The 23,555-nt window shown below is 31.3% G+C and overlaps 1 protein-coding gene and 1 pseudogene across 1 annotated transcript; one reads left to right on the forward strand and one right to left on the reverse strand.

The window, feature by feature from the left end:
• Positions 1 to 6,415: 6,415 nt before the first annotated feature.
• On the reverse strand, positions 6,416 to 13,537 carry LOC125865097 (protein yippee-like). The gene is made up of 6 exons (XM_049545265.1): positions 13,403 to 13,537; positions 13,072 to 13,187; positions 7,371 to 7,414; positions 6,882 to 6,990; positions 6,728 to 6,783; positions 6,416 to 6,636 (listed from the first exon to the last, which is right to left on the reverse strand). The coding sequence occupies exons 2-6, from the start codon at positions 13,165 to 13,167 to the stop codon at positions 6,558 to 6,560; spliced, it is 384 nt and encodes a 127-aa protein (XP_049401222.1). The 5' UTR covers positions 13,168 to 13,187; positions 13,403 to 13,537; the 3' UTR covers positions 6,416 to 6,557.
• A 4,078-nt stretch (positions 13,538 to 17,615) lies between these two features.
• Positions 17,616 to 18,691, forward strand: LOC125864150 (uncharacterized; annotated as a pseudogene).
• The last annotated feature ends 4,864 nt before the right edge of the window (positions 18,692 to 23,555 follow it).

Genomic DNA, 23,555 nt, shown 5'->3' on the forward strand with positions numbered 1-23,555 from the left:
GATGATTTTAACAATAACATATTTGACGTTTACTTTGTGAATGTAGAAAGACATTGATAAATTTTATTGGCAGTCTTTTAAATTTGTTAGTAAATTTCATTTAGACGCTTGAAACTAAGACTTATTTTAATTGAGAATCTAAATCCTGATAAGATATTTCTATTAGATTTTTAAAATTCAAATTTTGAAAACACATTTGCGCATGTTTTCAAATATTCATTACTAGATAAAATAACTATTTAAAATATGTTATATTCTTCAATTATATGAATTAATCTCTATAAGCCATAAACATATTCTAATTAAGGATGATGTAATTAGACCTTAAGGTAAGAGAGTTTACCAACAGATCAATAAGTAGTTGACGGGGGAACTGGTCCTACTACTCAGCCAAGGTCGAACTTTTCATGAAATTTATAATTGTATTACTTATAGCTTCTTGGTTCATAGACAAGTCGGTTTTAAAATTGTCTATCATTCGAGACATAACTTGTATTCGTACACTTTATATTCGCCCAAAGTTTGCTCTCATCAGAAATATAGACAATTTTGCCCCCTCAAGGACCTCTTATTCATTCTCATTGAACAATGGCGGGGGAGTAAATACAATTAGAAACCCCCATCCCCCTCTTCATTGGGCTAAGGAATAATCAGGCCTGAACTGATGACTTTCACCATGTTAAAGTGACACTCTATCATTGAGTTATATCATTGAGCATCTAAATACATGATAAAATATTTATATTACCTATAGACACTTTTGATTTAAATTTTGAATATATTTTTACGCGTAATATCGAAATTTTCTTAATTATATACATCATCCTCAATTAGAACATGTCTAAGGTTTTACGACTTACAGAGACTAATTCTTATAATTAACGAATCTAAAATATTTTAAGTAGTTAATTTTTTCACACATAAAATAAAATTATATCAAAAATATCTAATAAAAACATTTCTTAAATATCTAAATAAATCTGTAGCAAATTTTAAAAAATTATCAATATATTAAGCCAAAAATAAATATAAGTAAAAGACTAAAAGTTATTGAATTCATGTAAATCCACAAATTACGCGTAGATATACCTCAGACTATAACAAATCCAAAACTCTCATTTATTTCGTATTTTGAATTATTGTAAAGGACAAGTGACCTAGTGAGAAGGCAAAGTGAAGATAAGAGTGGATCATGGTACCGTCCAAATTATGGTCAATGTGTTAAAGACACAAGCCTCAACTATTTAAGGATGATATCACCAGGTTTTTCTGACATTTTATGTTGAAAAAGATGGTTACTACTATAATTTCGGGTTAAGAAAATGTGAAAGCGCGCTTATATCTCTATAAGTCTATATATAAGAAGGGTGAGTTTTGAGGTGTGAAGTGGGAAAGAAGGGATCGACGTCTATAATTTATTGACTAATTGTTTGCTCAATCATAATTAAGATATCGAAATATTCTAAGACGTTATATCAATAAATTACATATTTTTATATATTTTTTATCAATAAATATTTGGGATTATATGTTATTACAAAGTTTCAATTACACATAATTTACAAAGATTTACTAATCCAAAATCAACAATATTATTAACTAATTGTTCTTTAATTTAATTCTTTCGTATGATATATAGGAACAACTTCTTCACGTCGAGCATTTAATTTTTAAGGATTTGAAATTATAGGTCCTTTGTTACCCAAAACATTGATTTGTGGGGCAAATTTTTAAATTTTAAGAAAATTGATATCACAGACTTGGAATTAAAATCCTACCTTTTAATAAGAATATTTGAAATTTAAAAAAATTCAATTTCAAATTGAAGTTCAAGTTTTGTTCATATATTATAAATATATATTTGTTTCAAATTTAAACTTCAAATTGCATGGCCAAACGTGTGCGTGTTTGGTATGAAGAAAAATGTTTTTCATGGAAAATGATTTCCTAGCTAGAAAATGTTTTCTTCGAAAAAAGTGCATTTCTTATTTATTTTCTAGTGTTTAGTAAGTAAGTATGAACTTATTATTCTAAAGACATTTGAGGCCAGATGGGATGAGGAGTGGGGTTCAGGGGTGGTGGAGGGCTGGGGTCGGGGAGATTGCGTGGGTGGGAGGAGAAAAAATAAATTTGGAATGTCACTTATACAATCTGTTTTCCTTATCTTTATTAGGGAAGTCATTTTCCTCATTTTTAAGAAACTTATTTTCCTCGAGAAAATATTTTTCAAACATTTTGATCAACCAAACACAATTTTTTTGAAAAACATCTCCATATATATAAAACACACCTTATACATTTCCTCAGTTCTCTCCCAACTCATTAAAATATGGGCTCATTTCGATCTATATTTTTCTTTTCACGACATTATAATAAGAGAGCAAGCAAAAGATCATGAAATCACTAAAATTCAAACTAGCAATTTTTCAAAGAACATTTTTTATACATATATTTACAATTAAGTAGATATATGATTATCACATACATTGAATTTCCAACCCTTTTTATGACTAATTAGAAACTAGTTTAACATTTTTCAACGTGTACCAATTGAAGTTAACAAAGAAACAAAAAAAAATAGAAGCATCCAATGAAAGAAAGCTACTTAATTAATTAGCTCATGAAATTAAACATTCCCCCAACATACAAATTTGAGGAAGATTAATTAAATTAAACAAACTAATTAAGAACACGTCAAAAAAGGAACGCCCGTTTAATTTCATTTTTATAAAAAGAAAATTAAATACATTTATTATTATTGCTAGACTCTCTCTAATTTCAACATGGAGAAATTTGACTTAGTCACTTTTTTTCAAGAATTATGTATGTATTTCTCTACATGAATTTTCTTAGCTTAACATTTCAACAAGAAAATTAAGACATAAAATTGTGTTTCAAATTCTTAATATAAGGTATTGGTTGGTATTACTTGACTAATTACCACATTCTTTATTTACAACTTTCAATATTATTTTCTTCAAATTAATTATATTTATTAAATGGAAGTTTCAGTTAGAACAGGTTGATGGCCAAGAGGCCAAAATTCAACTCACCGTTTAAATCTCAATAATAAAGTAACTTCAATAACTTCAAAAAATTAGACTGCACTCATACATATATGACTGAAGTTTTAATCAATTTTTACATGTAAAATTCGAAGAACAAATTTTTTTGGTAAAAATATCAATTGCACTTTTAATACACATTACTAAAATTTTAACCTGCTTTACATGCACTTCACTCATGTATGACCGAATTTCAGAAATAACTTTTGTTTTAGTAAAAATATTTAATCGCACTTCAAACACACATGATTAAAGTTTTAGTTAATCTTTACTTACACTATAAAATATTAGAAATTAACCTTAGCAAATTATACCAAACTTCAAATAAAAATACTTGATATTTGTGCACTTTTGCACCTATACGCGTTGACACACAAACTTTTCAAAACTTGCAAAGTTTTCAAATTAGCTTTCTTTTTTGGAAAAAAAAATTGTCAAAAAATTTCACTTCATTTTTGAGAAAAAAGAACCTACTAATTGACCTACAACACGTAGAAAAAGACCATGAAATCACTAAAATTCAAACCCAACAAATTAACTATCTGGCTGTCCATTTGGACATATTCAATAGGATTAATTAACTAATTAATTAAGAAGATACCATATGATTATCTCATACATTGATCTACCATTTTAAATTATGACTAATTTGCGGCTAGTACTAATAACATTTTTCAACGTGTGACTTTGAAGTAATAAATAAAGAAACAGAAAAGTAAAAGCAAGTCACACAAGACTCATAGAAATTAAACATTAAGTACAAAACTGAGGAAGATTAATCAAAGAGCTAAAACTAATTAATTAGGAACAAGTCAAAGTATGAACACCCGTTTAATTCCATTTCTATTAAAGAAGAAAAATTAAACATTCTAAATGGAGAAATTTTGACTTAGTCACTTTTTTCTACATATCTTTAAAGAATTATGTATTCTCTACATGTATTTTATTTTCTTATTCTAACATTCCAACAAGAAAATTAAAACATAAAAATGTGTCTCAAAATTCCTAATATCAGTTAGGTTGATTTTACTTGACTTACCACATTCTTTATTTACATTTACAACTTTCACTATTATTCTCTTCATTTAATTATATCATTATTGAAAATATCAATTAGAACATGTTGGTGGCCAAAATTTAGAGTAGGCAATTTCAATAATATTATATGTAGTAAGGTGATCAGTTGAATATTTTTTGTCAAAAATTATATTATATATATATAAGTTGAAAATTATTTTTATACAATAATAACATATCTAGTGAAATCCCACAAAGTGGGGTTTGGGGGAGTAAAGTATACGTTGACCTTGTCAGTACCTTGTAGAGCAAGTAGAGAGGTTGTTTTCGAAAGACCCTCGACTCAAGTATAACAAACTCAGGTAAAAAAAGACGAATACAATGGACAAAGCATAAGAGAGAAATAGTAACAACAACAAAATAAAGTGATAATCGAAATGCAATAAACAACATATGAAAAGAACTATAAGGGTACGACTAGTCTTGTAACAGGCACTAAACCTCTACACGGCAAGACAACATTCTACCCCTTCTAGCCTTCTACCCTAATATGCGACCTCCACTTCTTCCTATCTAAAGTCATGTCCTCGGCAATATGAAGTTGCACCTTGCTATGTCTAATTACCTCTCCGCAATACTTTTTCGGCCTACTCCTACCAATCCGTGTATCCTCTATATCCAACCTCTCGCGCGCACCTCCTCACTAGGGCATCGATGCACCTCCTATGCACATGTCCAAACTATCTCATGTTTATACATATATATTAAATGTTGTGAAGCTTCCGACTACGCCTTACGACTGATTATTGTTAAAATAATTTTATCACCACCCTTCATCTAGAACTCTGTCGTAAGAATATAAATATCATTGAACTATATGTTCTAATCCCTCTTTTAATTTTTTTTAAAATTTAAATTATAAGAAGTCTTTTGTGGTGACTTTAGGAGAAAGGGACATGCACTAACAAAAGCAAAATTTAAGGCCAAAATCAAGGCCACATCTAATTAATAACAATAAGTAATCGCGTTGAAATATATAAAATTAACTGCTATATTATAAATTATATTGTTGTTTATGCTACTGACTCTCAGTTTAGTCCTGCTTTTGATTTATATATATATATATATATATATATATATCAACTTAAACGTTTGAGGAAGTGGTCAGCTACCTAAGACGTATGGAATATTTGTCAATTTCCGCGTATCTCTATTTTATAAGTAAACCATTAATTAGTACAAAAACCAATCACTTACTGCCAATTGTCCTTTATAATACAAAAAAGTAATCACTGACTTGTTTAATTATAACTTATCGTGGCTAAGTAATTTAATAAAATAATTTTTTGATTAATTAATCATGATAAGTGAAAGTTGTGTATGTCTCGATATTGATGTAAACACTGAGTAAGATTTTACCATTCATATTTTAGAAAATACTGAATTATTGTATTGAAATGATATTTTTTGAGTAAATTTATGTATTATGTTATGTGGAAATTAATTATTCATGTATTAATTATGCTATCATTTATCCTGCATAAAATAATATATAAATTCCCTCATACTTTATACATGTGTATTAGTTGTGTGGATTTCTAAAAATTAATACATAAATAACCTATTTCTTAATCGTACAGTTAACGCCCCCTAAAACTAGATTTGAGTAAATATACGTTATGAATCCAGAGTTAGGTCATCTTGTTCATTACTGAATGAAGATGGATTAGTCCCATGTGGTAATGTTCACAGAAATATCACACGATGATTAATTAATTAATTATTCTCTTCTTCTTTTTTAATTTTTGTCAGGTACTCACATTAAAGTTGTGACTCGTGACAAATTTAGATTCTCATTAAATTACTATGACAAATTTAGATTCTCATAGTCATGGTGTAAGGCCCATTGGAGAAGAAAACGCTCCCTATAAAAAAAAATCTGCACATTATTATAATTCTAGTGATGTGTTATGAATCATATATTTGTCATGGTATCAACTATCAAATGCTTTTCCACTATTACCTATATTCATATTTCTTGGGTTCCTCTTCTACACCATTTTGGCTACTTACTAATCTCCATCTTTTACAGCAATATGAGTCCAGAGGACCTTGGTAACAGCTGGGTAAGAAGACAGTTACAGATGTGACCTAAGAGACCGCGCGTCCCCCAACAATTTATGTACCTAAATGTGGTTAGCAGTGTGATCAAGATCAAACAAAAACTTCAGCCAAAATACTGAAATTACACTTTCTGGTTGCTTAAACCGATCTGCTAACTGCTAACTGAATACTTCACTTCCGTCAAAACAAGTATAAGAGCTAAAAGGATGACCATTCTAAAAGTATCCTGTAAAACTTGGCTATTACAAGTTAGCGTATGAAAATCAAGGTTCCTTATACCAACAAGGGAGGAAGTTAGAGTATGTACAGTTGACTATTAAGGGATGAGTAATGATATGGTAGGATGGCTAGTTAAGGTTCATCATCGCTTCCAAGCTCATCATCATGGCTTACTGTATAGAGGCTTCCATCTGGACCCGCGACCTTAAACCTATAGATTAATAGTACAAAGAAAAATACAAGAGAATTAAACTCTTGGAATACCAAGATCCCACATTAAAACGCGAAAGCACACTAGATACCTCTCAAGAATGAATTTCCCTTCCTTGTACTTTTGAGTCTTGTCATGTGCGGCTTCCTGGGAATTAGTTGAGAGTTGACAGTAAGAATATCAGGGTAACTAAAGATCAGAAAAAGAGAGATAAAAATCAGATCTTTGGTGAAGAGAAAGCTCACATATTTCCAGCCCACAATTGAGCCACACCCCACACAGAATATGTCAACAACAGTGTGCATTCCGGTCATCATCATCCGCTCTTCTTTTGCTCCAACTGTTACATTCACACTGCAATGCACAAAAAAGGAGCAAGACATAAAACACAATTTACAAGTGTAAAGCATGAATCATTGCATGTAATGACTGTGTCTACTATGCCTATCCTCAATATAGTATCTGAGAAATGTGAATCTTAGTCTGTGATGTATAACACCACTACAAAGACCTTTGTGACCTCAAGTAGATTATGTTGCTAGTAGTTCAAGTAATTGCAACAAAAAAATTAAGTTATAAGAGAATGTGGAGATGCATGAACTGATATAATTCAAGCATTCACTGCCTGATTTTAATCACTGATGGCTTCAAAGTTTTCCTCCACTATTAAAGGTGAAAGCACTCCATATAAAATGGCAGGTAATTTTGAGCTTCACAAGTCAAAGAACACTTACACTTTATCAAAGAGGTAAGCTCTCCCATGACTGCAGTGGAATGACTGTAAAAAAACTTACAAGATCATTAGAATACATATATGTAAAGCAGAAATATCATAACTCACGTAAGTGTAATGTGTTTTCCAGCCAGTTTGCAGTTAGTAGCATAAAGACAACATAATCCAGAAGACCAGGAATAAAACCAGTAACAACTACTAATAGCATCCGTAGAGCTTTCTTCAAGGGAATAGCAATTAGAAGTGACTTAACTTCATTTGTATTCGAAATAACCTAGTAAGTCATATTGACATAGATAGAAATAAGATAGCAATATATTGGACATGATGGTTCGAGGTAGTCTCTTCAAGGGTATACCCATTAGAAAGTTCCTAACTTCATTTATATTCTAAAAAACTAGCGAGTTCAATACTCACATAGATTGGAATAAGATAGAAAAAGATTGAAATGGTTGAAAAGATTAGACTTAAGGACAAGAAATGCTAGTTGGCCTTATATAAAACTGATAACAACAAATGGAAAGTTATCCAAACTTCGTCATAGAAAAATGGAACCAACACACTAAGACTGAAGGTGAACCTTCAAGATGAAAAAGTCAAATAATTACCTACAAACATAACTTATAAACAAGAATCATAGATCCTTCAGGTACCATAGGTTGTCAGTATAAGAAGTATGATCAGTTACTTCTATTTGGTTGTTACATGTTGCCTAACAATATCAAACAGCTGATGTTTTGCATGACTTTGTCCATGGCTAGTATAACAAAGTCTCACTGTTAAAATATAGGGATATTGAGTATTAAAATGATTATCCAGCATTAAATTCAGAGCTCTCTTCCATCGATACAGGATGGGTAAATGGTTATGTGGCAGTATTATGTGAACTACAATGGCAACTAGTGCCATAAAAAATTCAACATCAAGACCCAAAGTGGATTTCTGCCATTGTGAAGCATCAGTATGTCAGTGCTTAAAGTCATGGTTATAAGAAAAAGACACAAACGAGAACCCAACAATTTGTGGTGATCTACTACTTAACTCATTTATAGGTAAGAAAGCTTTGTAGAAGACTAATGCTAAGAAAACTAGACTATGCCCAGAGGTTTGTGCACTGGGGTAACTATCTATTGCAAGCTACACAAACCCCTGCTCCAGAGACCAGATTATGAGAGAGATAAGCCATGTAAAGCCAACCTAATGATTAAAATGGTGAGATCCATTTCATAGTGGACCATTCTCTAAGGTCAACACATTCCCACAATCGTACTAAATCGACAATCACAATTTTGAGCAATCAGGATTCCATCTCCAGACTCCAGAGAAAATCAATAGATAAGACGCCCTCGTATCTGAAGTTGATTATGGGCACCACAGACAAGACCTCAGAACATTGGCTTCACTTATGCACCCAATTTCTTTTTGCCTAGGTTTCATCTCTTAAAAATTTGTTCTTCCATGAAAAGGAAATTAACTGATCTTTTCCTTTTTTGATATAATTGACTCTCATCCTTCAACTTAAAATGGAAAAGAATCATTAACAAATTGCATTCACATTTAAGGACTATGAATTTAACAAGTTAATAAGAACCTACAATGATAAGGTAAAAAAAGTAGGTCCAAATGAACTGAGATCAATGTATTCAACCTAATAGTAGGATTCCCCTTTCCTAACTAATCCCCCTACAGTAGTGAAAGACTCATGAATCACAAATATTCAAGATTCCTATCACTTCATGATTCTTAACTTTTGAAAACAACTGACAATCCTCAAATTCATTGTATCTTCTAGATTCTATAACTTGAACCGACTATTGTACTTCTCTTAAGTACTGCTTCTCAAAGCCCCAAAGCGGAAAATGAGTGGGTTTTATCTCCTTATATTGTCAAAGATCAATCCTCATCTTTTGAGCTAGATCTTGAAGTTGAGTTAGGTCCAATTTCCACTTCTTTACAAATACACTCGGACAAAATCGAAGGGCGGGTCACATACGGATTTCTCGGTTATCAAAAAAAAAAAAAAAATCGACCGACAATAACAGGTTGCAGTTTGTAAAACCCACAGATAAGGTTATGCTTGATTTGTCTGATTGTAATATTTTGAAAAATATAACTTTTTAGACATGTTGACACAAACCTGATTATTGCTGGCAAAATGTTACGTGTCGAGGTAACGAAAGAAAATACAAACCAATATGTGATAAAAATATATCGGATAACCAGAAAGAGACTAATGGAATCATAATTAGTTGATGGGCAACGGTTATGCTTGATTTGTCTGATTGTAATATTTTGAAAAATATAACTTTTTAGACATGTTGACACAAACCTGATTATTGCTGGCAAAATGTTACATGTCGAGGTAACGAAAGAAAATACAAACCAAAATGTGATAAAAATATATCGGATAACCAGAAAGATACTAATGGAATCANGACAATCCTCAAATTCATTGTATCTACTAGATTCTATAATTTGAACAGACTATTGTACTTCTCTTAAGTACTGCTTCTCAAAGCCCCAAAGCGAAAAATGAGTGGGTTTTATCACCTTATATTGTCAAAGACCATCCTCATCTATTGAGCTAGTCTTGAAGTTGAGTTAGGTCCAATTTCCACTTCTTTACAAATACACTCGGACAAAATCGACCGACAATAACAGGTTGCAGTTTGTAAAACCCACAGATAAGGCTATGCTTGATTTGTCTGATTGTAATATTTTGAAAAATATAACTTTTTAGACATGATGACATAAACCTGATTATTTCTGGCAAAATGTTACTTGTCGAGGTAACAGAAGAAAATACAAACCAAAATGTGATAAAAATATATCGGATAACTGGAAAGAGACTAATGGAATCATAATTAGTTGATGGACAACCTCTATAAAACGTGAAAATGAAATACAGTTTGCTCTAAACAAAGTCTAGTATTACATGGAGGTGAATCAAGAAATTCTTATAGGAATAGCGCACTTCGTAAAGAGAAGGTTGCCTACCAAGTTGGATAATGGAAAACTTTTAAAAAACACTCATCATTTATCACTCTTGCCTACAATTTTACTGAGATATATCTAGCTAGGTTGCTTCTCATATTCCAATCCAAGTTTCCAACTAGTAGCAAAAGCACCAATTAGGTAGGGGGTGGGTGGGGAGGAAGAGAAGTGGGGAGTGGAAGAGGGGAAGGGGGAAGAGAGAGATAACCATACTCATGTGATAATTAAAATCAGAAATTGGTTCATTTTCCATCCAAAGGATGATATATCATAGAATTCCAAACCTTTTTTTTCCGAATAGGATTAAAGATTCCACTTTTGCTTAATTCACATAATAATAAAGATGTCGGTGAAAAAACACCATAACTCAATCAACTGTGCCTCAATCCCAAGTTAGCTGGGTCGACCATATAAATCCTTTATATCCATTCCTCGTTGTTTGAGCCTATTTCATTCAATTACTAGCATACTTAAGACAACTTAGTGGTTCCCCTAAATTATAGACTTTATAAATGGTACAGCTATTTTTCCTACATTGGCATACACGTATTCAACCAAACCAAAAAGACTCGTAGCAAACACCGAACCTCGGTATGTATTGTAAATAGGCCTTAATCCCAACTAGTTGATATTTTCCATATGGATCATTTCCTTCTGTTTTGTTTGGGTCTTAACAAGATCCGCATTGATTCTATGGGATTTTGGGTCTTTGGAGACAATTGGGAAGCTTGCAATTTTAATTCTAGCTTGTCTGTTTTTAGAACTTCAATCATTATGATATCACACCTGTTGATCAGCGTATTGGGAAGTTTAAGTAGAACATGGTCAAACCATCTCAAAGCGACCTTTGTCTTATTTTATCGTCTATGAATGTCAGTTGTGTCCTCAATATGATGTAATCGTTTCTAATCTGGTCCAATCTTGTATAACACTATATGTCTATCATAAGATTCACATTTCCATAGTAGCCATTTCGAATATAATTTTTAGGTCCAACATTCATTTGCATATAACTTTGTTGGTGACACACCCATTATTAGGACTTGCCTTTAGACATTCTCCTCAAAGACTGGCCTAGATTTTTGAACTATCAGCATTTAAATACCAAATTCCTAGCTAATCTCACTTCACCATCCCTTTGTGCCACTTATAGGAACTATATTTTTAGTGCATTTATTCTGTCTTACTCTTAAGTATCCTAAAACCTATACTCTCTAATACTTTTTCAAGGTTCCGTCTGAATTCCTAGATAATTTGCCAATTGATACATCGGTGAGAAATGTAATATGTATGTCCCAAAAATTTTAGTTAAGAAATGGGAGGGAGTAATCGACAAATATTTCAGATGGCAGTTAGCTAAAAATATCACGTGATCATCAGTTTTTTTCTTAAACTTTTAAATAGCTAGTCAAGTCTTAAATCAGCTATTTGCCACTTGTAAAAGGAAAGAAGTGACGATATTCAGGAACAAAACCAAAAGGTTGATTATTCAAAAACCAGAATACATCCACTTTAAAACAGGACAGAAAGAAATTAATTACATAGGCTACAAGATAAATACAAAGATATCCCGCCAAGTACATCTGTGTGTTATTCAAACGTTTGTTGGGATGTAATACCATAATACTTCTCTAGAAAAACATGAGAATGAATTAGACCAATGTCATAGCAACCAGTCAACCACCACCATCTAGTGATAATAGCTCAATCTAAGCCTAAATGCACACTTGAGATGAGTAGCACCCGACAATTCAAAGTTCTGGGNTTCAAATGTTGTTGGGATGTAATACCATAATACTTCTCTAGAAAAACATGAGAATGAATTAGAACAATGTCATAGCAACCAGTCAACCACCACCATCTAGTGATAATAGCTCAATCTAAGCCTAAACGCACACTTGAGAGGAGTAGTTCCCCAACAATCCAAAGCACTGGGATGCACATCCAACAACGAAGGTAGGGGGAGAAATATTCAGCATATTACTGAATCAAGCAACCTTGCAGAGTGGAAATTGTGAAGCGACAAAGGAATAACTGCAACTACTATTACTGCCTCCCACACCTAACACTCCCGCCCCCCTACCCCCCAGACCTAAAGCTCTGAAGAGGCCATGGGGAATTACTGGCCTTGAATCTCAAACAAGCCCATCCACAGCATGGGCCGCACACTTTGTATCCCAGTCTGTCCTAACTCCCAAGGCAGAAAAAGTTTTTCCTGTTCTTTTTTTTCTTTTGAGCTTCAGAGAACGGAAATATACTAGATTAGAAATTTTCTTTCTTTCTCCATTTGCAATCAGGTATTAAAATCACATAGTTATATATGTCAGTAAGGAACTTGCACTAGACTGCAATTGAAGCCATAGTATCAGAACAACAACATTTTACGAAGAAACAATATCGACACTAAGGAGAAATCAATCAACTATGCAACCTATGTATTCGTTCCACTCTGATCAGATCAGTTTCCTAATAAGCATCATTATTATCAGCACAAAAAATCTTATTGAGAGCGCGGCCCTAGAAATGGTATCTCCAATAAAGCATCAAACTTATAATATTTCAAGTTCAGCAGATTCATAACACAATCATGTTTGGGATCCTCCACCCTAACCAGAGTTCTCGGATTCAAGCCTGAAAAAAGATACTATTGAGAGCGCCCCCCTAGAAATGGGCCCTACAACCAAAATAGAGAAAGGGGGAAAACCAACCTTAGAAATAATGTGATCAGCCAAAGCAAAATGGGTTTGACAGTGCTTGCATTTGTAGATACTTCCTTCAAGAGTTATCACAAAAAGCCTACCCATTTTCTCTACTTGCTATGTACCTTCAAATAAACCGATCAAAATTATTATACCCTGAATTCAACCACAAAAATCACTGTTTCATCACAAATTAAAACATCAATACAACAAGATAATCGATCCAAAGTTACATTTCGAAGAATCGGTACAAAATAACCAGACCCATTTCATAAAATCATATATAATTACAGATGAATCAAGGAAAAAAAGAAAAATTGAACCGAGACGATGAGCTCACCAGAGAAAAAGTAGTAATCTTTACCACAATTAAGCCTGTGTTCGTTACATTTATAGGCATGACATAGCGAGAAATCTGTATTTTTAGAAACTCAGCAAAATTAAACTTGGGGATTTGTTGCAGGTGTCGTATTTCCTTTCCCCTATTGACAATTTGCATGATAAATATTATTCCCTCCGTCTTAGTTCCGTTATTTATGTAACACGATTAGAATTTTTATATCCATCAATATTTCTTTAAATTAATTTTTTTATTTTTTGATATATTAAGTTATTAGTTATTGTAATTTATAGTATTATTTATATAATTTTCAATATATAAATTTTACTTTTAAAAATTTAAAATTTTTATGTCTAAATTCACGATCAATGAATTTGTAGATAGCTAGTCGAGTTGTAATGCTTGAAATTGGTGACTAATAAAACTCATGTTAGTTACAAAAAAAAAAATCATTAATTAATATGCATATGATGATAAAATATTAATATCAATTATTATTTTTTAAGAAGCGTACAAATCCAAATTAAATAATTAAAAATATATGGGGGAGTATATCTCTCCATCTTTTATACTAGGGAAAAGGGTGAAAAGATCAAAAATGTCTCTCGTTTATACTTTGGTTCATTTATGCCTTTATTGCTAGAGAAATGGGTCAAAAATGCCCTTAATGAAACGAAAGTAACGGAAGCTTCTTAAACAATTTAATTAATCTTAATTAACATTTTCACTTATTAGATTTTTAATTTTTTATTATTTTTACCCTGACCCATTTACCATTTAACCCGGCCCACCCTTCTATTTACTCTTCTTCCAATCATTTCTAGATCAAACTATCCCGCTTGTAGTTCAGATGAACACTATGCTTCTTATTAGGGTTTCTTATTGTGAGGATTTTACCAACTTTTGAAGCAAGACAATCAAGTTTCTCATAAAATATAAAGCTATAGATTCAAGGTATGCTACTAATATTCATCATATTTTAATGTAGGATTAGGATGTTTTGGTCAGAATCAAATTGGATTTGTGTGTTTTTGTCAAAATCAAGTATTGTTGCGTTATGTGTAATATAATGTTGTTGTCAGTTAATATTCACATAAAAGAACTTAGTTTTAGAGATAAAGTTCATCTTTTTATGATTTTGTTGGGTGTTTTGTGGTGCCGAAATTTTTTATTATGTTATATGAGATTCTTTATGATTTTTTTGAACTAAAATTGTGTTTAGTTACTGATAGGGGCCCTTCTTTGTTCCTTTTTCTTGGGTTGTATTTGATGATGATTGACAAAGTTGACTTGATTTTTCACAACGGGGTACATAGGTAATTTCTCCTGAGCTATTATATAATCAGAATTCGGTGCATGTTTTGTCTGGGTATGAAGCCAATAATGTTAGATTTGCTGATGTTTGCAAAGAGTTCACAAAGAATTTAGGGTTCACTAAAGTAAATCAACATTTATTAACTGGACCTTATGGAAGGTACTATTTGGTGATAGACGATGATGGTATAAGAACTTTGCAGTACTTATTCAGTAAGAAGTTTAGAGTGATAAATTTCTTTGCTGTAAATTCTTTCAATTTGAGTATTTTTGCTCAAAACACCACATTTCATACTGAGACATATACTGTGGATGTTGATGTAGCTTCTGACCAAGAAAGTAGTTCTAGTGAATTCGACGAATCAGATTCTAATGATTATAATGAGGAAGAACTTGAGGTCTTTAGCCAAGAAAAAAGAAGGGGTGTGACTGATACTTTGGAGAATTATAAAGTTTTGGAGAAAGGGCAAACATTTAAGGATATCCCGGAAGCTAGAAGGGTAATAAGCTTCTATGCAATGGCCAATCGTTATGGACTAAGGGTGAAGAAAATCGATACAACTAGGGCCGGGTATAAATGTGTTAAAGGTTGCTCCTTCACAGTTTTAGTATCAAAGGATAAGAAAAGTAGTACTTGTTCCATCAAAACATTGAATTCAGTACATACATGTGATTCTACTTATAAAAATTTGAGGGCTAATGCTAACACACTAGCACATTTATTCAAGAGAAAAGTTCAGTATAATCCTCAATTTAAGGCAAAAGACATGCGTGAAGAGTTAGAGACTATTATAACATGAATGTGTCTACATCTAAGGTTAAAAGGGCTAAGAGGTTGGCTCTTGAAAAGCTAGAAGGGAGTTTTCTTGATGACTATAACAAACTTGAAGCATATGGACAAGAACTTAGAACTTCTAATCCGGGAAGTGATGTTTGTTGTGCCGTAATTTTCCTATCTTTAGAAAAATCAATTTTTTTGAAATGTTCTAAGTATAAAACAATTTGAGAAAAATACTTAAAAAAAAGTTGCCACTTAATTTTTTAAAGAAATTAAGAAAACTTATAATTTTCAAAGATTTAAACAGAAAAAATCATTTGAAAATACCAAAGAGGGTTCGGGGTTCAATTTACACTTTGAGAAGGGTTTAAGCATTTGAAGTGTCTGCTAACATGTGGTTGACCTGCGACTTGACTAAAATATATTTTGACTATTTAAAAAAAATGATTTAACACAAGAATAATAATTTACAATATTTGGTTAACTTTGAGAAAAATAGTCAAATAAATGATGCATTTTATTTCATTTTTATTTTTTTAGAGAAAGGGGTCCAAAATGTAACATTTGACTCGAAATACAAGTGATTAGAATATTAATAAAACTAGATTAATTAAAATTTATTTAATTCATTTTGAAATAATAATTTAAACCAATTTAATAAATTAAAGCATGAACTTCATTTTAAATTAATTGACTAACCCTTTTTGAGAAAATGACTAAGTAGGTATATTTTATTTTAATTAATTGAAAAGGTTTTGACGAACATTTTTAAAGTTTATTTGAGAAAAATACTTTAACTTAAAAAAACAATTTTAAAATGAATAAAATGTGAGTAAGTGAAAAGCATTAAAGAACATCTCTTTTTAAGAACCAAATGTTTAACTTAATTGAAGATACAAAATTTTGATCAATATACTTAATTAATAAAATAAATGAACACAAAAAAAAATGTATTAAAATTAAACCAACCCAAAGAAAATAACTCATCTTTTGGAGAATCTAATTAAGCTAAATCACAATTATAAAGTTAAGGTTAATGATAAGAAAACAAACAATAAATAAAGACAATAAAATAATTTAAAGGCAAAGGGGAAATGAATTTGGGTCCCTTTTTTTGGGGCAAAACTCTTTGTTGATTTGGGCTTTTGGCTCAATACCTTTTTGGTGTATAGTTGTTGTATACGAGTGTATATCTAATGTATACAACCCTTTTTTCTGCTTTCCGAAACTTGTAGCAGCTTCATTTAGACTTGTTTCAGCTTCCCGTATCCTGATGAGCGAGACTGACAGGAGGAGAAAGGATTTTGGCCTCCGTGGCCTATTCGAAATGTAAGTTCGGAGACATTCGAGTCCAAATTGGACTCCACCCAAGGGAGTTTACATGCAACGTAAATAAATAGAAAATATATAAATAACAAACCTATTGACTAAAAAAAAATCAAGTAAAAGGAGGAACCCATGTGCTAATGTTTCAAGTATCACACATCATAAAAGAACCAAGATAATTCCTATGTGATTAAGTCCATGATAGGGAACAATTTCAATTTGTCTTGACAAATTATTACTCACAAAGATATATGACAACAAGCAACAATACAACTAAAATCAAAACTAATCAAACTTAAAACCCAACTAATATACGTAACATTCCAACCAAGATCATTAGGAGAGAAGTAACCAAGTTAGAACTAACTAGTCATTATCTAGCCTTAATTAAAAAATGAGCTCACACATGCTAAGTATATGGACATATGAGAAAGGAACACTAAGAACAATATGCATAAGCATAATGAAGCAGGGAGAAGAAACCATGTCAAGCCTTAATAGCTACAATTGACTGATCAGAGCTAAAGCAAGAATGGCATTTGAGCAAATCACGAATTTTCCAATTAAGAAGGTCACATGTAACGACCAAGAAGCCAATTGAACTTAGGCTAAACAAGGAAAACTAGACTAGGAGGTTAAATGCAAAATAATCATGAAAAATGTCTCAAACTAAGCTATCGATGAAGAAGCTACTAAAGACTTGGTGACATAGATGAAGAAGCTACTAAAGACTTGGTGAAATATAAACCTCAAACTTGATGTCGGGCGTACTTTGATACTCATTGTAAAAATATCATGGTTGACAATAATTTCACTGAGTCATTTAATGCATGGATTCTGGAAGCAAGGCATACGCCTATCATCAAAGTGTTGGAAGAAATAAGGGTGAAGGTTATGAGAAGGTTGGTTTCTAATAAAGCAAAAGTTAGGAGTTGGAAGGGAGATTTCAGTCAACCGTACATGAAGCCATACAATGTTTATAGGGAAATTGCTCATGGATGCAAGGTTGAGTTCAATGGTGACTTTGGTTACGAAGTCACAGAAGGTGATGATAAACATACAATTAATCTGAAGGATAAAATATGCACATGTAGGGCTTAGGAATTATCGGGAATACCATCCCCCATGCTATCAAGGCCATGTTGTATGATAAGGTATTTTATCCTCAATTTTAGCCTTTTCAACTTGTTGTCTTCATTTACTTATTTTAATTTTTAATTCATTTTTATCTTGTTGGCTTTTAAGGTTGAACCAGGAACACAAATACACTGGTATTATTGTAAGGAGGCTTATTTGCTAACTTACAAGAACAAAATACAACCTGTTAGGGGAGTTAAATTTTAGAAATTCGATCCAGCCCAAGCCATGGAACCACCAGAAGTTGTGAAGACTATAGGAAGGCCTAAACTTAAAAGAGATAGAGTACCAGATGAAGCAGGGAAAAGGAAGGGAGAGTGGAGTCAATCCAAGAAGGGATCAACCATGCATTGTAAAAAATGTGGTGAACCTAACCATAATACAAGGGGTTGTTATAATGTAAGCATCTAATTTGTAACTTAACTATATTGTAACGGCCTGAACTAAAGTAATATGTTTTCCTTTGCTGATAGGACAATACTCAAGGAGCTAGTTCTAGTTCAAGAAATTGTAAAAAGAAATGCAATGATACAACCTCAACTCCAAGGGTACATCATTCAGGTGACACAAATGATGAAGCAGAAATAGAGTTTCAAACTGAAGTGGAGACACAACAATCAGTTTATTCAACCACACAACCTTATGGTCCTGAAGTCGGTACTGAAGAAGACTCATCACTTAGGCCAATGGTTGTTTCTGAAGTCACAAGGCTGGAAGCGAAAGAAAAAACCTAAGCCAACAATTGGATCAAGGAGGATTAGATTTACTGGAGATTCTAGTGGAGTGTCAATACCGATAAATTTGTCTTATTCACTAACTAAAACTATTTGGAAAGGTAGGGCAGCAACTACACTTCATCAACTACAAAATGAAGGAAAAAAGAAGAGAATGAAGATGATGGTTAGAAAGGGACAAGGAATTCTAGATAATGATGACAATGATGTTAACTTTTAAAGACTAGGAATTGTACTTAGTGTTTTGCTTGAATGCACTTGAAATATTACCTTAAAAAATGTTTTGGTGGTTCTTTTTAAAATTCACATTTGTCTTGGTGATAGTTGACCACTAAAATGTGGATGTGCATTTGGTTGGATGGTGTAACTTGTCTTGTTGACAGTTGACACTAGAACTTGTTTTGTGTTTGATAGTTTTTGGTGTTGGTGTGCAGTGAATCTGCATTTTTTTGGTGTAATATCTTAAAGTGAATACTTGTTTCTCTATTTAGATTAATGGTTTAATATTTGGTCTTGTTAGTATTTGCTTCTTTTTGGTGTTGTGATGTGCAGTGAATCTTCTTCTTTAGGGCATTTATGCACCATTTGCATACTAGAAGAGTATATCAGCACATTCAAAGCCATTTTGAAATTTTTTAGAGTATATCAGCACATTCAAAGCCATTTTGAAATTTTTTAAGTGCAATTTGTGTTCTTAAAAGCTAACATAAATATAATTAAAGAATTTGCAGCTCTGAAATTTGTAACACCATAATCCATTACCTACTTTATGGCACTAATTAGCAACAATTCCATTTGTTTTTCAGCATCCAAACAAATAAGAAACAACAACAATACCACTTGTTTTTCAGCATCCAAACAAATAAGAAACAACAACAATACCACTTGTTTTTCAGCATCCAAACAAATAAGAAATCAACTTCGAAGTAGTACTAATATTTATTAATGAAAACTCATGAGACGATGATAATTTAATATTGGATAATTCATGTTTTAGAGAGTAAATGAGACTTGTTTGTGAGAAATTAAGGAAAATACAGTGTAAAGAAAAATTACAACAAAAATATGATTTTGTAGGTGAATTCATCATTTAAGAGTTGGAGTGTAGTGGCTAACTATTCATCTTATTCCATCTTTACTAATGTCGTAACGAAAGATAAAATTAAATGCATCATTTGTGAAAAAAATTCAAAAGAAATCCACAAATTTCACAAGATTTTTTTTTCTACGTCAGGCTTGGCATCCTGAAAAGACTTCTTCCTGAATTTAAAGGAATCCGCGATATGAAATTGAGTAATGCTACAATTCCATAATAGCATATGCTCTTATATCTATATGAAAAATTAGAACCTTGAGATATTCCATAAACAATGAAATGTCAGGAGCAAACTCGATATCATCATAAATGAAGAAAAAGTTACACCCAATTAAGAATATTTGAGAAATCCAGAAGAGGGGGCTAGGATTTTGAAAGAAGAAGAAATAAATCTTGTGAGAAAATGGAGTTGGGTTCAGATAAAGAGAAGAAGGTAGAAAAATTAAGGCTAATTAAATTGTTTAAGAAGCAACCGTTACTTCCATTTCATTAAGGGCATTTTTGACCCATTTCTCTAGCAATAAGGGCATAAATGAACCAAATTATAAACGAGAGAAATTTTTTATCTTTTCACATAGTACAAGGGCATTTTTGACCATTTTCCCTTTATACTATTTACACTAGTAACATATTAGAATGGGCTTAATATTTATATTTTTTCTGTATTAATTTATAGACATATTTTTCTTTTTAATTTGTTAAAAAAAATATCACTCTTCTATATTTATAATCAATTTAACTCTTAAATTTCTATTTACCATTAATGAAATGATTTATAACCGACACAAATCTTTGAAATTTATTTTTTCTTTACAAATTTCAAAAGTCTTCATTTTTTTGAAGAAAAAAAATTGTCTAGTCAAATGGGAGAAAATGATCAAAATGGTCCTTTAAAAAGGTAATGCTTTATTTTGGTCTTTAATATATTTCACTTGATTGAAATGATCCTTAATATATAACAAAAGGTATTTATTTCGGTCCTTAGCTTTATCCTAAACCTAACAGATTTATCCAAAACAAAGTGTTAATTTATAATTTAATACTTGCTTAAAATATCTCTACGCTTAAGCATATAATTTTTTGAATCTTGAAGTAAATTTTGTTGAAGAAACTAGAGGAAAATGGTGTTAGATTCTATTGAGTTCTTTCTGTAGAGCTAACAAGGAAAGACAACAATAATGAATTTTGTTATCCATATATGATCCACAACTATTTTTGGTGCTTGTGCATAGTGCCACCTAATGAATTTGTATTCCTTTGTATGTATTTGTATTTGTATGTGTATGTTTTTGTATTAAAAGGCAAAAATATTAGGAGTTGTTCTCGGTTGGAAATAAGTAAATATTTAATAGCTATAATATTAAGGGTAAACTACATAAATCCCATTACTTTACATCCTAATTACTAGGAATCTCGTTAGTTTTCAATATTACTACATATACTATTTTTCGTTCATAAGATACATGACTCTATTAGAATTTAAAAGATACATGTTTTAAAGGATAGGATACATATTTTAATTAATTTGAATTAATTGTTTTAGTTTAATTCCTTAATTAAAGGAGTAAGTTATGGGAGATATAACAACCATAATGTAATTATGGCTCCATCTCATCATCAGCGATTGATATCATCAAATTATTTTCTGAACTTATCTTCTTCATCAAATTATCGTCCTTTTGAATCACCAAAATTTCTAAATTTCTTTTGATCATGATGAATATCACAATATTTTTATGTCATTCCAGTTCATGGGTATCTGAAATCGAATATGAAAATTACAGAAGATACATGTATCTGTTGACTTTTAAAATCGAGATACATGTTTCATTTGTTTAAGTTAATTAGTTGTAACTCATTTCCTTAATTAGAGGATTAATTGAGATACATGTATCATTACTCGCGAAATACATGTATCCATTGATTTTAAAAGTCGAGATGCATGATTTATAACTTTGAATTAAAGAGGTATAACTTATTTCCTTAATTAAAGGATAAATGGATGAATGATTAACAATCAAAACTGATTTACATGATCCTTGATTATCAACTTTAACAAGTTTTCCTAAAATAATGAAATCATAAATCATAGTAATTTTGTAATTGTAAACTTCATCTCCTTCATTAATTCCTTTTTTTGTATCTTAAATTTTTGAATATTTCGGCCTTGAGATACATGTATCATTTTTCGTGAGATAAACGTATCCAATGGTTTTTAAAGTCGAGATATACGATTCATTATTTTGAATTAAAGGGGTGTAGTTTATTTCATTAATTGATGAATAATTAACATACCAAACAAATTTACAAGATACTTGTGTATCAACTCTAACAAGTGTTCCTAAAATAACGAAATCATAAATCATAGTAATTCTATAATTGTAAACTTCATCTATAATTGTTAACTTCATCTTCTTCATCAATTCCTTCCTTGTATCTTAAATTTCCGGCTTGAATGTTGGCGGATGAAGACCCTACAATGACAAAAACCTAATTTGTAAAAGTTTATACAATCAAATTTTACACACAATATGAACTCTATCTCAGATGCGTGAATGGAATGTAAACCAAGATAGATGAGAATAATGAAAAATAATAATAATTTACCTCATTGATACAACAATTGTGTTGAAAAAACCTTGAACTTCTTCTGGATAATATTAGTCATCTGAAAGAAGCAAGTTAATGACTAATTTATAGAAAAGATGTATGGACCATGACGATAATGAATATGAGTTTGTATATGATGTTGATTATCACGATTTGGTTAAGGAAGAGAGAGAGAGAGAGATGGGGTGGATGTGAAGTACGTGGAGTGGAGGTGAACATTAGGGTAATGAGAAAATAATTTGTGTACCATTAATTAAGGTGTTTAAATTTTAAGATAATTATTCAATACCATATTTAAGGGATTTGTGTATCTAGTTAAATCTTATAAAATATATGATATAAATATTAAAAATGGTATTATGTGATTTTTTTAAACTAGAGGTAAAATAAGTATATATGGTAGAAAAGTATGTCTAGTTAGGTAGTTTTTCCTAATATTAACTAATTTCAAAGTTTTAAATAAGGAAAAATTGCAGAAATCTCACATTTTAGTTTACTTATTACCATTATCCCCTATAAGTTTTACAAATCTCCAAAATTCCTCATTTTCGCGCATCAGATTAGTGTATCTCGCTTATCAGATAGTGTATCATGTATAAAATGTACATCGGATTAGTGTATCTCGCGAATCAGATTAGTGTATCTTGCACATCAGATAGTGTATCATGTATAAAATGTACATCATATTAGTGTATCATGTGTAAAATGTAATGTATCTTACTTAACGATTAATGTATCTCCAGATTAATGTATCAATGCTTATATTATTATATCCATTTTGAGGAATTTCTGTAAGTATAAACTTTTAAGGGATAGATTGTAATTTTGCCTTAAAAGTATGTGATTTCTGTAATTTGCCCTTTAAATAATATATAAATTATAGGAACCACATATTATAAGTACTAAATAACATCATATCCTTTATAGTTTTCTATTTACCAAAAATCCCTTAAAAATGATGTTTGCGGGATACATAGCATTGTGCACGGGATACATTAGGTTTGATACATTCCACATAGCGAGATACATAGCGTTGTGCACGGGATACATTAGGTTTGATACATTCCACATAGCGGGATACATAGCGTTGTGCACGGGATACATGAGGGATACATAGTGTTGTGCACGAGATACATAGCGTTTGATACATTCCATATA

The sequence above is a fragment of the Solanum stenotomum genome, chromosome 5 (genome assembly GCF_019186545.1).
Source record: "Solanum stenotomum isolate F172 chromosome 5, ASM1918654v1, whole genome shotgun sequence".
In the NCBI taxonomy this organism is placed as follows: Eukaryota; Viridiplantae; Streptophyta; class Magnoliopsida; order Solanales; family Solanaceae; genus Solanum; species Solanum stenotomum.